This window comes from Thermobia domestica, chromosome 12 (genome assembly GCF_964235325.1).
Source record: "Thermobia domestica chromosome 12, izTheDome1.hap1.1, whole genome shotgun sequence".
Lineage (NCBI taxonomy): Eukaryota > Metazoa > Arthropoda > Insecta > Zygentoma > Lepismatidae > Thermobia > Thermobia domestica.
The window spans coordinates 230,892,096-230,906,557 of record NC_137465.1 but is presented as its reverse complement, the minus strand read 5'-3'; the positions used below and the strand labels follow the sequence as shown (position 1 = coordinate 230,906,557).

The following is a 14,462-nucleotide window of genomic DNA, read 5'->3' as shown; positions in this document are numbered from 1 at the left end:
TATTTGTTTAGCATACACTTTCCAAAATATATTTTCTCCTTGAATGTTAACGTCTCTCGACTTCAATCGACTGTTTCAAAAGATAACTTCTAGAATATTTTTCTGGCCCATTTAGTAGTAGTGCGACATCTTTGCCAATTTTTGTCCATTCTTGTCCATATAAGAAAAAAATGTACTATTGAAGTTAACAAAAGATAGCCATTTCAAAATTTCTGCCACTTCGATCACCTAGTGTGACACTTTCAAATTCGAATTTTAAATAGCTCAGAAATTGACCAATTTACGTCCATTTTTGTCCACCCAAGAAAAACTTGTTCCGTTCTAATGAACGAGGGGGAGGGGGCATTTCAGAATTTGTCCACTTCGATCGCCTGTAATGCGACATCTTCAAATTCAAATTTTAACAAGCTTAATTTTTTTTTTAATTTTGCTCGATTTTTGCGCATTCATGTACCACAAAAAGCAAAAACGTTTCGTACCATTAAAATAAACGAAGGAGGGTCATTTCAAAAGTTGGGCACTTCGATTACCTGTTGAGCGACATCTTCAAATTCGAATTTTAATTAGCTCAGAATTTTGCCCAATTTCCGTACATTTTTGTACCATCAAACATTTTGTACCATTCAAGTTAAGAAAGGAGGGCCATTTCAAAATTTTGGCCACTTCAATCACCAGCAGTGTGACTCTTTAAATTTGATTCTAACTAGATTAGAATTTCCCTATTTTTGTACCACCAACATTATTGAAATTCAAATCTGAAAATGCGTCAGTACAAATGATCCAAATGGCCAAATTTTTAAATGACTGTCCCTGGTTTATTTTAATGGTACAGAATTTATTCTTCGTGGTACAAAAATGTTCAAAACTTAGACATAATTCTAAGCTAATTAAAATTTGAATTGAAAGATCTCGCACTACAGGTGATTGAAGTGGCCGAAATTTTGAAATGGCCATCCCTCGTTTATTAGAGGGGTAGAATTTTTTCTTGGGTGGACAAATATGGACAAAAATTGGACAAAATTCCGAGCTATTTAAAATTCGAGGGTGTCACACTACAGGTGATCAATGTCGTCGAAATTCTGAAATGGTCCTCTCTCGTTTATTTGAATGGTACAATTTATTTTCTTGGGTGGACAAAAATGGGACAAAATTCTGAGGTAGTTAAAATTCAAATTTGAAGATGTCGCACTACAACTAAATGGAAATATTTTTCTTTTGGTATTCTTATACTGTCACAGGACCACACAATTTACGAGATGGGTAACGCGGAAATTTTATTGTAGGTGATTTGACATCGTTATTTATATCTTCTTCCAGAAAGGTGACAGTTATGCATCATTACTGGGAGGATGAATCACTCACCCCTTTTTATTCTCCTTTCACATGACGTTGGAAGATATTCTAAACCAACAACTACGAACCATTTCAAGGTCTTGAGCCTATATTAGAAACTTGAAATTCCATTTATGAGGAAAGTTATTGGACGTTAAAAATTTTCAATGTGGTTGTTTCTTTAAATATGCATTTATATGCATTAACGACATAAACATGCACTAACCTCCAAAATATGCACATATATGCACTATAAAACTCTGCTATTGTACTCCAAAACACCTGAAACGAATTTCTGTTTAAAGAGCATATCAATATCACATCAGGAATAAAACATGCAAATATGCAAAAATCCGAAGTCTACTTATGACATTTCTGAACTCAACGGCTAGCCCAGACCAATCCATTAGAAACAAATTTAATACGGCTGAAATCAAGGACAGATATTGGAATCATGAGAACGTACTGGGCGTAGCGTTTTACTTTATGCAGGTGATCAAACCTACCAAAAAATCCTGTACAGGACATGGTTTATTGGTGGCAGTTAGAGGTGAATATTTTCTGTATTCATAATTTACGAGATAATTCCTCCAAGATTTATCTCTATCACGAAGGCATAGGTAAGAAATCGCCATACGAAGTATGCACTTTCCTCACCGAGTAAATTCAGAACGAGATACCACAGACAGTCACCGAGCTTCACTTTTTTAGTGACGCATGTAGTGGACAAAACCGCAATCATACTCTCATTAGAATGTGTTTATCTCTAGTTTTCACGAAATTCATCATTATTTTCCCATTCGAGGACATTTCTTTATGTCTAGAGATAAGGATTTCGGTATAATTAAAGAGACCCTACAACGTCACGATCGGCTTTAAGTACCACTAAAGATTGTTCGTTTGATCTGTAAGCTAGGAAAGAAATTTACTGTCCATACCGTTGAAACGGCCAGTATTCTTAACTTCAAGGCATGGTGACCACATTACTATAAGCGACCATGTCTTGTTAATCTTCTTGTTCTTGTTGAAGGATGAACACGTAGGTTTTCGAGATAATAACTAATATGCAAGATTGCACGCATACCATAGAGATGCTTTAGTGTAATATTTTGTACATGTACGTGTGGTCTTTTGTACAGTGCTCGTGAAATATACCATAGCTTTCCCTTTCATAGCGATAATGTGTCGAAAATTTGAACCTAAGTTAACTTATTCTACCCTACCCTAACTTAACTATTTTCATGATCCTCGTATTGGGTTGAGAAATGTCTTAAGTCAAATATATTGAATATTTTTTGTACATTTATTTCTAGGTTTAACAGCTGTTTCAACAGCAACGATAGTCGGCCTACATGGCCGTTATGTCCGGAAGAGAAAGCAGTCACTTTAAATAAATATAACTTTGTGTGTAACGTTTTCCGTCTCTTGTAAAATATAGTGTGCATCAGTAGCGTAGCCAGGATGTGTGTTTGGGGGGGGGGCCCAAGTGCTGTTATATGTACATATAGAAAAATTGCAAACAAAAAAATATATGAACATAATAATATATAAAAAATTACAAACATCAAACTACCAAAGTACATTGTCGAACCTCTTTGGGGGGGGCCCGGCCCCTCCGGCCCCCCCCCCTTCCCTACGCCACTGGTGTGCATGACTTATGACGTTTCTCAAATCAGCGATTCAAATGTTAACTTCGTCCTTAAACCTCTATGCAGACTGAAAGTCGTAAAAATGTAAAATGTCTACTTTCAACATTAATTCCTATAGAATAAAAGACAGTGATAAGTATTCTGAAATATTTTCTTAAAATTAATTTACAGTTCCAAAAATACTATAAGTTCTAATGTCTCTATTGAAACCAAAAGTTGTTCAAATTTGTAACTTCCGTCTTCAATGTTGAATTTTGAAAGACCAAAAAGTGTAGAGAGATTCCTCACCATACATTCCTCCATTGATATTGATTGAATATTCTAATAGTAGGATTCATGTTACCTTTATTTGCCTATTTAAAACTGAAACTATATATATATATATATATATATATATATATATATATATATATATATATATATATATATATATAGAGAGAGAGAGAGAGAGAGAGAGAGAGGCGGATCCAAAGGGGCTATAGCTTCCCCTTGACGCTCAGGTATACACTGGATAAAATGGGATTCAATCCTGTTTTACACTGGATAAAGCTGCAAACTATGGTTTAATCCCTCCCTTGATCATATCTGAATAAATCTATCATTTCTGATTAAAGTATTAGACACATGCCGCCTGCAGCAGAAGACAAGGGTGACTAGTTGTCCCTCCCCTTATGTGTTTTACAAGGGTGTTCAGTTCTTAGAAATACACTAGTGTCAATTGCCCGCTTCACTGGGTTAAAATAAGAAATAATAGTAAAATTTTCCATTAATCAGTCATTTTTTACCGTACCTCATGATGTCAAATGGGTTCTCAAGATGACCTGTGACCTTGATATGACGGTGACCTCTGACCTTGACACTTGATTGACGCATATTTGGTCGGCTTGCGACATAGAATCATACCATACAGCTTTTTCTTTGTTATCACTTCGATTTACGATTTTTCAGGCTCTATCAGAATTTACCATTGCAATCCCATAAAGAAAAAAAATCGAAATTTGACCTTTGACCCTATATCTCTTCAATTTTTAGTACAAATAGCATGCTTTTATTGCGAAACAAAACTTATGTCCTTCGTCTAAAGTTACACCAAATTGCACTGTTTTACCTCATACCACTTTTGCACAGTGAACAAATGAAATTGACACACGAATTAATCAACCCTCTGTGTATATATCTATATCTATATCTATCTATCTATTTATATATATATATATATATATATATATATATATATATATATATATATATATATATATATATATATATGTCGAAGCACAAGGTATATATGACAGTTTTAAGAGTGTGGTTCAATATTAATTCAACAATCACAAGAAAATATATATATGTTTGTGTGTGTATGTCTGTATTCAGAGCCGAATTTAGGGGGTGCACCCACCCCTCGTTGTAAATCTGCACTATCTAAAATGAGAAGATACAGAAAATATCAATACTTTCCCAAAACTTTCTGCCATTTTTGAGGAGAAAGTAGAGCTTTGCAAAATCAATAGTTTAAGTGGATTTTTTAAAGGTTGAAGGAAAAGGACTCACAAAGCAAAACAATATAACATTCCTCAAGTAGGGAAGAAAACAGAAACCAGGAAGAGAGAACACTTTTTTTTTTTTTTTTTGCATATCACTTGCAACCCTTTTTAAAATTCCCCTCCCCCGTTCTATGTATCAGTGTTGTCAGGGGTAAAGAATATTGTCTCATGACACTTTAAAGAGTTTCAATGTGACTGGGTATTTTGATAGTTATTGGTGCACCCCCTCAGAAAATCCTTGATCCGACCCTGTATATATCTTCCTCTCTCCTAAGTTGCACCGTCAAAGTGGAATGATAAAATGCATTCCAGGTCCGAACCTCATCTATGTTGAAAATTTGATCGACATCAGTCGGGTAGTTCAAGAATTACTAAATCACAAACATAATCATTTTCGTCATAATTAAATACTACAGTATTGTAGTTAATAAAGATGTGTGCGTAAATAACTGTTGGTTTAGATTATGCATTATGTGTAGGCCTAGTGTGCATCAAAATGAGTTTGTGTATTCTCGACTGTGCTTGTATATCGGTCGTTTGCTTTCTCTCTCCCCCTGGTTAAAATCCTGCGGGTATCCCTGCTTGAACACCTATTGTTCCGAAGCAGCCCCGTATCCAGGGGGTCTAGGGAGCCTCCCCGCTAAATTTTTACTGGCCCCTCCTAAAATTTTCAGGGTAGGCTTACAAGTGAACTATAATATGGTGATGAACTATAATGTGGTTGGATCAGCCCCCCCAAACTTCGACCGGCCCCCCATAAATTTTTGGCCTGGCTACGGGCCTGTTCGGAAGTTTACCATAGTTTCACAATATAAAAAGACTCACTTTTTTTTATTAACTAAGACAACATCTATCATTTCTAATTTATTAATAACAACTTTTATACAAGTTGCATTGACTTTGTAAGAAAGTAACAATTATTTAAAGATGTTTCATAAATAACATGTTTTTTTAAACAACTAAGGTGGTCGTAGTGCAATAAAGGTTATGATACTACTAATCTTACATGAGTAGAATGCATACATACATATATGAAAAAAAAAAAAAGAAAGATTTGTTTGTTAGGGAAAAAAGAAAGAAATATTCCCGTCTGTTTTTAAACTCAACACAAGCAGTGTTTTCATAACTGCATTAACGTTAATTACAAATTTGGCCGCCATAATTACGGGCCTAATTACCAACTAGAAAAAGAAGAGGTACGGTTGGTTGTAATCTGTGGTTAATGACGGTGTAACACCTTCTGTAGATGGCGCACATAATCGCCATTGCAACGTCAATTATATGAGACCACCACCGCCTTAAAATAGTAGATTTTACAAGACCAGAAAAGTTTAAGTATAGCGGATCAGAAGAAAAGAATTTGAACTGCATCATGCAGAAATACCATTCTGATGCCTTTAACAAGTTTTTCTTTGTTTTTGTATCAGTTATAAAAATGGAAAGTGAAGAAATATACTTTTTTCCCTTTTTTAATTTTGCAACAAAATATATCAGGCTAAAAAGAAAACTATTTTATGGATCTAGTGCAGCGAGCACGGGAGGTGTATCACCAAGGTTAACAACACCTTAACAAGATAGTTAATTCCATTTTGTAAACCTTTTTGTTTTTCTTTTTTTTTTAACTTTTTTCCCCCTTCCTTTTTCCTACTGCATATTCGAACTTCGTTTTAAACCACCTGCTTTGCTGGTTGGGCTACTACTTGAAACAAGTATTTGGTACAGTAGCTATTTACGTGTGTAATATGTATGTGTACCAACAAAATACACACATCCACAAACAACATCACAGCCTCTGAACCCTGGAAAAAATGCCTGCTAAAATAACTTGCCATGATCCTTTTTCTTAAAAAATGAAAAAGAAAAGGTAAAACAGATAGCAAGAAGCATTTGTAAGTGTTCATTTTTGTAAACTAAGCTAACCTTCCGACAGTTTCGCCTTCTTTTGCAACTTTTGTTGTTCGTTTTGTAAAAAAAATTATTTTGGTGTAATTATTGCTAAGTCGTGATGCTAACCATGACCGTGTCTTTGTCGACGAACATGTTTTACATACGCAAATTACTGTTTTTATTTTTTATTTTATTTTATTTCATTTTTTTTGTATTTGTTCTTTAATCGTGTATATATTCTGAAACAATAACAATAAAATAAAATAGGAAACTATGCACACGGGATTGAACTAGTTAACTCATTAAAAATTATTTTTAAAAAATCAACAAACATCCCTTTCAGTAAATGCTCATGAAAAATCTTAATTTTAAACTAGCCTACAGTATATTATTATCACGAAGTTAAAAATAATGTAATACAAGATAATTGTTGTTAGGAATTACTATTATCTATACAAAACACTTTTTTAAGAGAGTGTAACATCGATCACTAAGCCAGTAGAACAGTAAGAGGATTTACTATTTGTTACTGCTCAGTTTGAAAAGGATACACAAACAAGATCTACAGAAATACTTGTAAAAGATCTGCTGCATTAATTCTCTAGCAAAATAAAATTCAACGTTCCACAGATATGCCAGTTGGGCTAATGAACACGGTTGATTAATACAAGTCAAATACACGTAGTTCTATAAAAAAAAAAATCTGTTTGATTTTTCTTTCTTTCTCTGTCCAAGACTGACCGTTAATAGCTGATTAAATAGTATTTATTATTTTCTATTACGAGGGCAATTCGGAAAACACTGCAATTTGTTTCAGAGATGGCGTGGGTCACTGAAAACTTGACTCATGAAACACTCACCCACCACCCACTGTGACTCACTCTAACCCTTCCATCCCACCACCCAACATGATCCATTCTGATCCAACTGTAATGCCCCGGGTTTCGCGAAGACATTACAAGCTAAAAAAAAATAGTTTCTGAATTTATTTGTTTATAGTTGGTGGTTAGTTAATGAATTATCAGTTACACTTGTTTCGTTGTTAATTGGTTGTGAGTTGTCAATAATTTACTATTATTTTGTATAGATTATTAACAAATTGATATATTGATGAACAGGGTCTAATTTTGCACCATAAAATGTTAACATACACAAAAAGAAGAAAGTAACTAAGACCTAATAAATTATTCTTTTGTTGAACAATAAACAAACAGAAGATACAGAATTTGTTAAAAAATATTAAGTTTAAGTTCTGACGGTTTCAAATAATAAATTAGGTTTCAAAAATATTACGATTGAAAGTGAAACTTAGAATTACATCTAACCATATCTAAAGTTTATTTATAATATTATCTAAACCAGATGGAAATTGAAGAAATGAGGTGCTAATAGCTGAACCCACTCCGGGTTCTCAGTAATACTAGGAATGCAATGGATGTACCCGATTGCAATGAAATGAGCTGAGCGAGCTTAAACTACGTAATCATTCCTGGCCATTATGCAATAATAAATGTCATTTTTAATTGTTGACAAAAAAATCGCGTGAAAACTTTTTCCCCATGTTAAGTCTATGCAAGCGTTTTTCGGTCATTATTCCTCGATGGTACATCGGATTTTTGATTTCGACCTATGTTGTCACTCAGCACGACATACTCTATCAGCGTGCTAAGTTTAGTTGAGATCGGCCAAACGGTCTAGGAGGAAGCGTTTTTCGGTCATTATTCCTCGATGGTACATCGGATTTTTGATTTCGACCTATGTTCTCACTCAGCACAACATACTCTATCAGCGTGCTAAGTTTGGTTGAGATCGGCCAAACGGTCTAGGAGGAAGCGTTTTTCGGTCATTATTCCTCGATGGTACATCGGATTTTTGATTTCGACCTATGTTGTCACTCAGCACGACATACTCTATCAGCGTGCTAAGTTTGGTTGAGATCGGCCAAACGGTCTAGGAGGAAGCGTTTTTCGGTCATTATTCCTCGATGGTACATCGGATTTTTGATTTCGACCTATGTTGTCACTCAGCACGACATACTCTATCAGCGTGCTAAGTTTGGTTGAGATCGGCCAAACGGTCTAGGAGGAGTTTGCGGACAACCAAACGGCTAACCCGAGTATAAGAGCTTTGCTTTGCTCAGCTCAAAAATCGGTAATAGTTAAGAACAGCTACTTCTCATCTCCCGTGCATGAGGATACATCTCACTGTTGCACTACCTACAGAAATGATTCTATATCATGTATAAGTGGTAATAGAACACAGAATAAACCCAGATCATGTTGTATTCACACTCCAACGTGGAATGAGAATACAGCGTGATCTCAGTTTCTTCTGTGTTCTATTACTACTTGTACACCAAATAGAATAATTTTTCTACGTAGTGCAACAGTAAGAAGTATCCACGTCCACGGGACATGCGATATGTGTTTTCAAATCCCCCCACATAGTCATACACTAAGTACAAGGGCGCATTATTATTCCCATACGATATAAAAAACAGATATTCCTGGAAAAGCACCCTAAGTACAAGGGCAAGAACTCACTCTATTACCTACTTTTTAACATCCTAGAAAGTCAATGAATAATTCCTGAAAGTATGGCGTTTCTCGTCCTTCCCTAAATGGGAAGTACGGCTCCTTAACTATAACCATAAAATCATATGTCTTCTAATATGATATAAATTCTGGTTGGGACTTTATCTAAATAAGTAAATTATAACCCATTATCTGTGCACGGTTTTACAAGTACTACGATATAATTCTCGCTGAAGGCATAAGAAGTTTCCACACTTAAAAGGTTATTGATCATGATAGCGATGTCTGAAGTTTAATATGATATGAAGTGTAATATGTATGTTACCTATATCACCTTATTGGGACTTTCGTGCTGGAACTCTCGACTGCTTATTGCTTGGTGCTATTTTTTGAGGTATGTTTAATTATTTAAAAAAAAAACAATCGACAAGAATGAAAGAAATAAAGTATAATTTAGTAATGTTATTAAACATAATGATACAAAGTTCAAGAAAATGTTGAATGCTAATTAATAATATTGAAGTCGGGTTAAGTTCCAAAGTTGGGCGTCCGTTTCCAGCAAAATTTTTAAAATTTGCAGGAAAGATATGGATAATTTGATCATTTGTGTGCTTGATAATATATGAGTCTCGAAAAATCTGTTTATTTGTTATATATAAGCGGTTATAAACATGGGACTATATGGCGAGCGGAGGGAACTACTTGGCGCAAGGTAACCGAACAGTTGCATTGTGGGAAAGAAACTAGCATTTATGTTACCAATATGGCGAATGTACAAGGGCAATGAACTAGCAGTTTTAACATTTGTGAAGGAATACATTGGTAACGAGCAAAATCTTTTAAAAGTTTGTGAAGAGCACGGATTAATGAACCTAATAACAAATTGCAGAAAGTGTGGAAAGGAGATAACAGTGAAAAAAACTTAACGAAAGCGGACGCCCAACTTCGGAATATATGCCCTATTTTTTAGGTATGTTTAATTATATATAAAAAAAACAAACAATCGACAAGAATGAAAGAAATAAAGTATAATTTAGTAATGTTATTAAACATAATGATACAAAGTTCAAGAAAATGTTGAATGCTAATTAATAATATTGAAGTCATAAAAGGAGATATAAATATGTCTGAGAGATAAAATATATATAAACAATCTTGTGCACTAAAGCAATATAGATCATTATTCCCAGTAAATATAATACAAATAAAACTAACTGCAATAATAATAAATATATATTTCTGCAAGCAATTTGACGACTGCTATCATATATCTAGGTACGTTTATCTGTAAATACCTACAAAGCTATATATAATACAATTATAAAATTTTGCCATCTGTAAAACAAACAAAGTCGTATTAAACCCTTATGTACAGATAATGTGATTTATCAAAACTGGCATGGATTTGATTACTGATTTATGTTTGTATATCTATATGGATATGCATGAATTATGTTACCTAGTTTCATTACAAGCGGTATTAATTCAATAATACCATGAATCTTAATTACACTTTTGATATTTTGATTTTCTATTATATCTAGTAGTTTCAATTTTAAATATATTCTATTCCTTGGGTTACACGCTCCCTACATTGAGAATTTGGATGCATTACTGCAATAAATTTATTTCCGTTGCGCATTAACATCAGAAGGAAGGGCAGGACAAATTTGGCGACATCCAGCATCAGGATCTATAAAGTTATCTCTATCTTGCTTTAGTGTAAGAAGGTCGTCATATTAACTTGTGGAGCATGAATCTTGGCAGTTATTTACCAGAAGGTGCCAGAGGTAAATTCTTCCAAGAAGAATCATAGGAGGTAGTAAGTCATATTTATGTCATATGTATAGCAAATGAAAGTGAGTGAGAGAGAGAGAGAGAGAGAGATTCGACTGCAGAATGTTTGGAGTCTTAGACCTGGGGAATTAATGTGTCTAAATTTGTGAAAAGAAATTAGTGTCTTTGAAGAAACATGTAAGATTTGAAACTTAGTAGACATCGGATCCTAATGTTAGTGGGAACCCAAATGGGTTATTTGTTGATTTTAATAATGTCTCGTAAACTTTGTAATATAAGAAAGGACTCTGTGAGTGACAACAGTGATGATGAACAGTGTAAGTGTTGCGAGGACAGAACCGCAGGAATGAAGATCATTGCTTGCGATACCTGTGGTGAGTGGTATCATTTCAAATGTTTAGATATACCAGAAGAACGATTCGAGGAATTAAGTGATGAAAACACACGTTGGGCATGTCCAAACTGTGAAGAAAAAAGTGAAAATTACTGATGTAGCCTTACTATGAATTTTGAAGGTCAGGAGTTAGCTGAAAAGGAGAAACAGTTCACTGGAAAGGTACATCAAGGTTTAGATAATGAGAAAACAAGAGAAGCTGAACAGAAGAAGGCAAACATGAGTGAACCCGGAACTTCCTCAGAACATACAAAACAAACAACAGGGATTGAAGAAAAATTTGAAATAATATTGAAACAATTGTATGAATTGAAGTATGAAGTGCAAACTTCCACCAAAGAAATGAAAAGGGAATCAGCCGAATTTCGGAGAGAAATGAGAAAAGAGTTCAACCATTTCGTGAAACAAACGGATGTAAAGTTATTGGAAATGGAGAATTTAAAAGAAGAGAACGACAAAAGAATGGCTACTCTTGAGAATAATATGGATGTGATGCTAGAAAAGAAAGTGATTCAAGAAAAGTCAGAAGGGAGAATGGATCATTTAGAAAAGGAAAATGAGGCCAGGAAGAGCGACATAATGGAAAATGAAATGAAGGTGGAATCTTTACGTAGGGAGATGGATGCTAAGTTCACTATACTTCAAGAGGAAATAAAAACATTGAAAACTGAATCATCAACTACATCTGCCACGCTCCCCATCGAAAAGAGTGCTAATGTGAATATTGTAGTGACTCCTAGCGTGTCCAATGCCGTAACGTCCGCTAGTACAACGGTTACTACTGTTGCCTGGTACATAGAAACGAAGTCGGAGACTCAGGTGCAGCGGAATGTAAGGACCAAGTATGCACGTCATCCTCCCACCAGAGCTACAATTAAAGCTTGGTATAAACAATTCATGGAAACGGGAAGTGTTCTGCACGAGAAAGGAGCTGGAAGACAAGTACCAGTCAGGAAGATGTGGAAAGAGTGAAACAGGCCTTTGTGCGTCATCCAACAAAATCTGTTCGCAAAGTGGGGGAGAGAATTGAATATGCCCAGGGCTACGGTTCATGATGTTCTTTGTAAACGGCTGAAGCTGCACTCCTACAAGGTGCAATTCCTTCAGGCCTTATTGCCAACCGACAAACCCAGACGTACTGACTGTGCTTGTTACATTGAGCACCATAACCAGTTCCAGCAAAAGATTTGTTTCAGTGACGAGGCAACATTCCATGTGTCTGGGAAGTTGAACAGGCACAATGTTCGCATATGGGGATCCGAGAACCCTCATGTAACACGTCAGATGGAGCGCGATAGCCCTAAGGTAAATGTCTGGTGTGGGTTAATGCATAATCGCATTATTGGACCCTTCTTTTTAGCTGAAAATTCAATCACAGGTCAGGTCTATCTGGATTTGCTCCAGCATTATGTGATTCCTCAGTTGGAGGATTTGCAACCAAACATTCTGTTTCAACACGATGGAGCTCCGCCACACTGGTCTTTAGAAGTTCGAGAATACCTGGATGAGGTGTTTCCCGATAGGTGGATTGGTCCCGACGGTCCGATATCATGGCCTCCGCGGTCGCCGGATCTGCCACCACTGGACTTCTTCCTGTGGGGGTACCTTAAGGACATCGTCTAGCTACGAAGGTAGCAAACCTTGAACAGCTAAAGCAGCGTATCCTTGCTGCTTTTCAGATAGTAACTGATGATTTGCTGCAGCGCACATAGGCTGAAATTGATTTTCGTCTGGATGTGCTTCGTATGACACATGGTGCCCACATAGAGGTGTACTGAACAGGTAAAAAACTTTAAGACTTTCTGTATTGAATGCAAAAGAAAACCGCATGTAAATATCACATTAACTTTTTTCAATATAACGTCGTAAAGTTGTATAGATAATTCTCGGACACCCTGTACATGGTTAGCGTATTCCAAATGTACGCATGAACAATAAAAACGCCACCAATAGCCGTGCACTAACCTCCTGAAAATGTGAGCACAACGAAGCCAGATCCTTATCAGATGTAGGTACAGAACTTAGAATGGATAGGTCACACTTGCAAACCATGAGTGACACTTTCGTCCTCAAAATGTAAGCACCAGCGACGTCAGATCTTTATCAGAGGTAGGTACAAAACTAAGACTGGGTAGGTCACACTCGCAAAGCATGAGCGATTCTTACCTCCAAATATCTGAAGTAAACGTCCAACTGATTCAGTTCTATTGCATAGGATGGATCATCGTAGCTGTTGATTGGAGTCTCATCGTCAATGCTGCGAGCAGGTCGTCTGAGAGGAACTTTCAAAGGTGGTAGAGCCACACCAAATGGAACAGTAATGTACAGACCTTGAAAGTAAATATAATAAAAAATAAGTTTCATTTATTGTACAGTCCTACCATATTGTATTGTAAAGTAATATATATTTTTTAAAGTGCTCCACACAGATCCGTTTCTCTCCTTCCTTTGCACCACCACCACCACCAACAACAAAAATGATTTTATACTTTTAGATTATTCAGAAATGGCTCATCTTTCCTACCTTTGTGAGGAGCAAAATTCCCTAATTTTATGTTAGTAAAACACTTTCTCCTAGTAGTTCGCTATATGAGGTGATATGTGTTGTAATTACGATTATTTCCTGGTCTTTCATCTGTGCTTTTTATTACTTTAAAACAGTTCTTATCAATGGCTCCCATCAAGGGGTCAAGGTGGGGCGCTCGCCCCCCTAGAAGAAATTGTACTTTAGAATATTGAAAACCCAATAGAATTTTTACATTAGTTACAGCAAAATTTGTATCGTCGCTTATACTTGCCCCCCCCCCCCTTGGAAACTACAACATGGGGGCCCTTGGTTCTTATATTTTTTAAATAGGTAAAAAATTATCACTAATTAAGCCATATCTCTCTTTAGATTGTCTTTTACCCTCGCATGTTATAAAGATATACGTTGTGCTAATAATATAATAGTTTTATGTTAATTCCATTTTTCTATCTTTTATTGCAGAAAGAATATAGCCTCTCGGCTGACAGTGTACCAAGGAAGGACAGTTCAGTGATGATATAATAAAAATATTGTCTTCGACAATAGATCTCGCCATTAGGAACGAACAAATAGCTTCAGATTGTTGACAAGCAAATCACTGTACCTTGCAGTAACTTTGCACATCCTTTTCCAGATAGTCATTCAATATAAGCTCATTTTAGTCTAAAGACATGTTTACCATCACCTTTTTCGCAGAAGTTTTCGTCTTGAATTTGTTTTTCGTTAGTCGTGAGAATTCCCACTCCATACTTTCTCTCTGGATTCAGGCTTATAATGAGAGACCCATGCACGTTCAAA

General features: G+C 35.7%; 1 protein-coding gene across 1 annotated transcript in view; it reads right to left on the bottom strand.

Annotated features, from left to right (window-relative positions):
• Nucleotides 1–14,462, bottom strand: part of LOC145665886 (uncharacterized) — a 204,616-nt gene that overhangs the window by 156,573 nt on the left and 33,581 nt on the right. Inside the window, exon 3 of the mRNA XM_081732995.1 lies at nt 13,304–13,467. Coding sequence (XP_081589121.1) covers nt 13,304–13,467 — 164 coding nt within the window. The remainder of the gene's footprint in view (nt 1–13,303; nt 13,468–14,462) is intronic.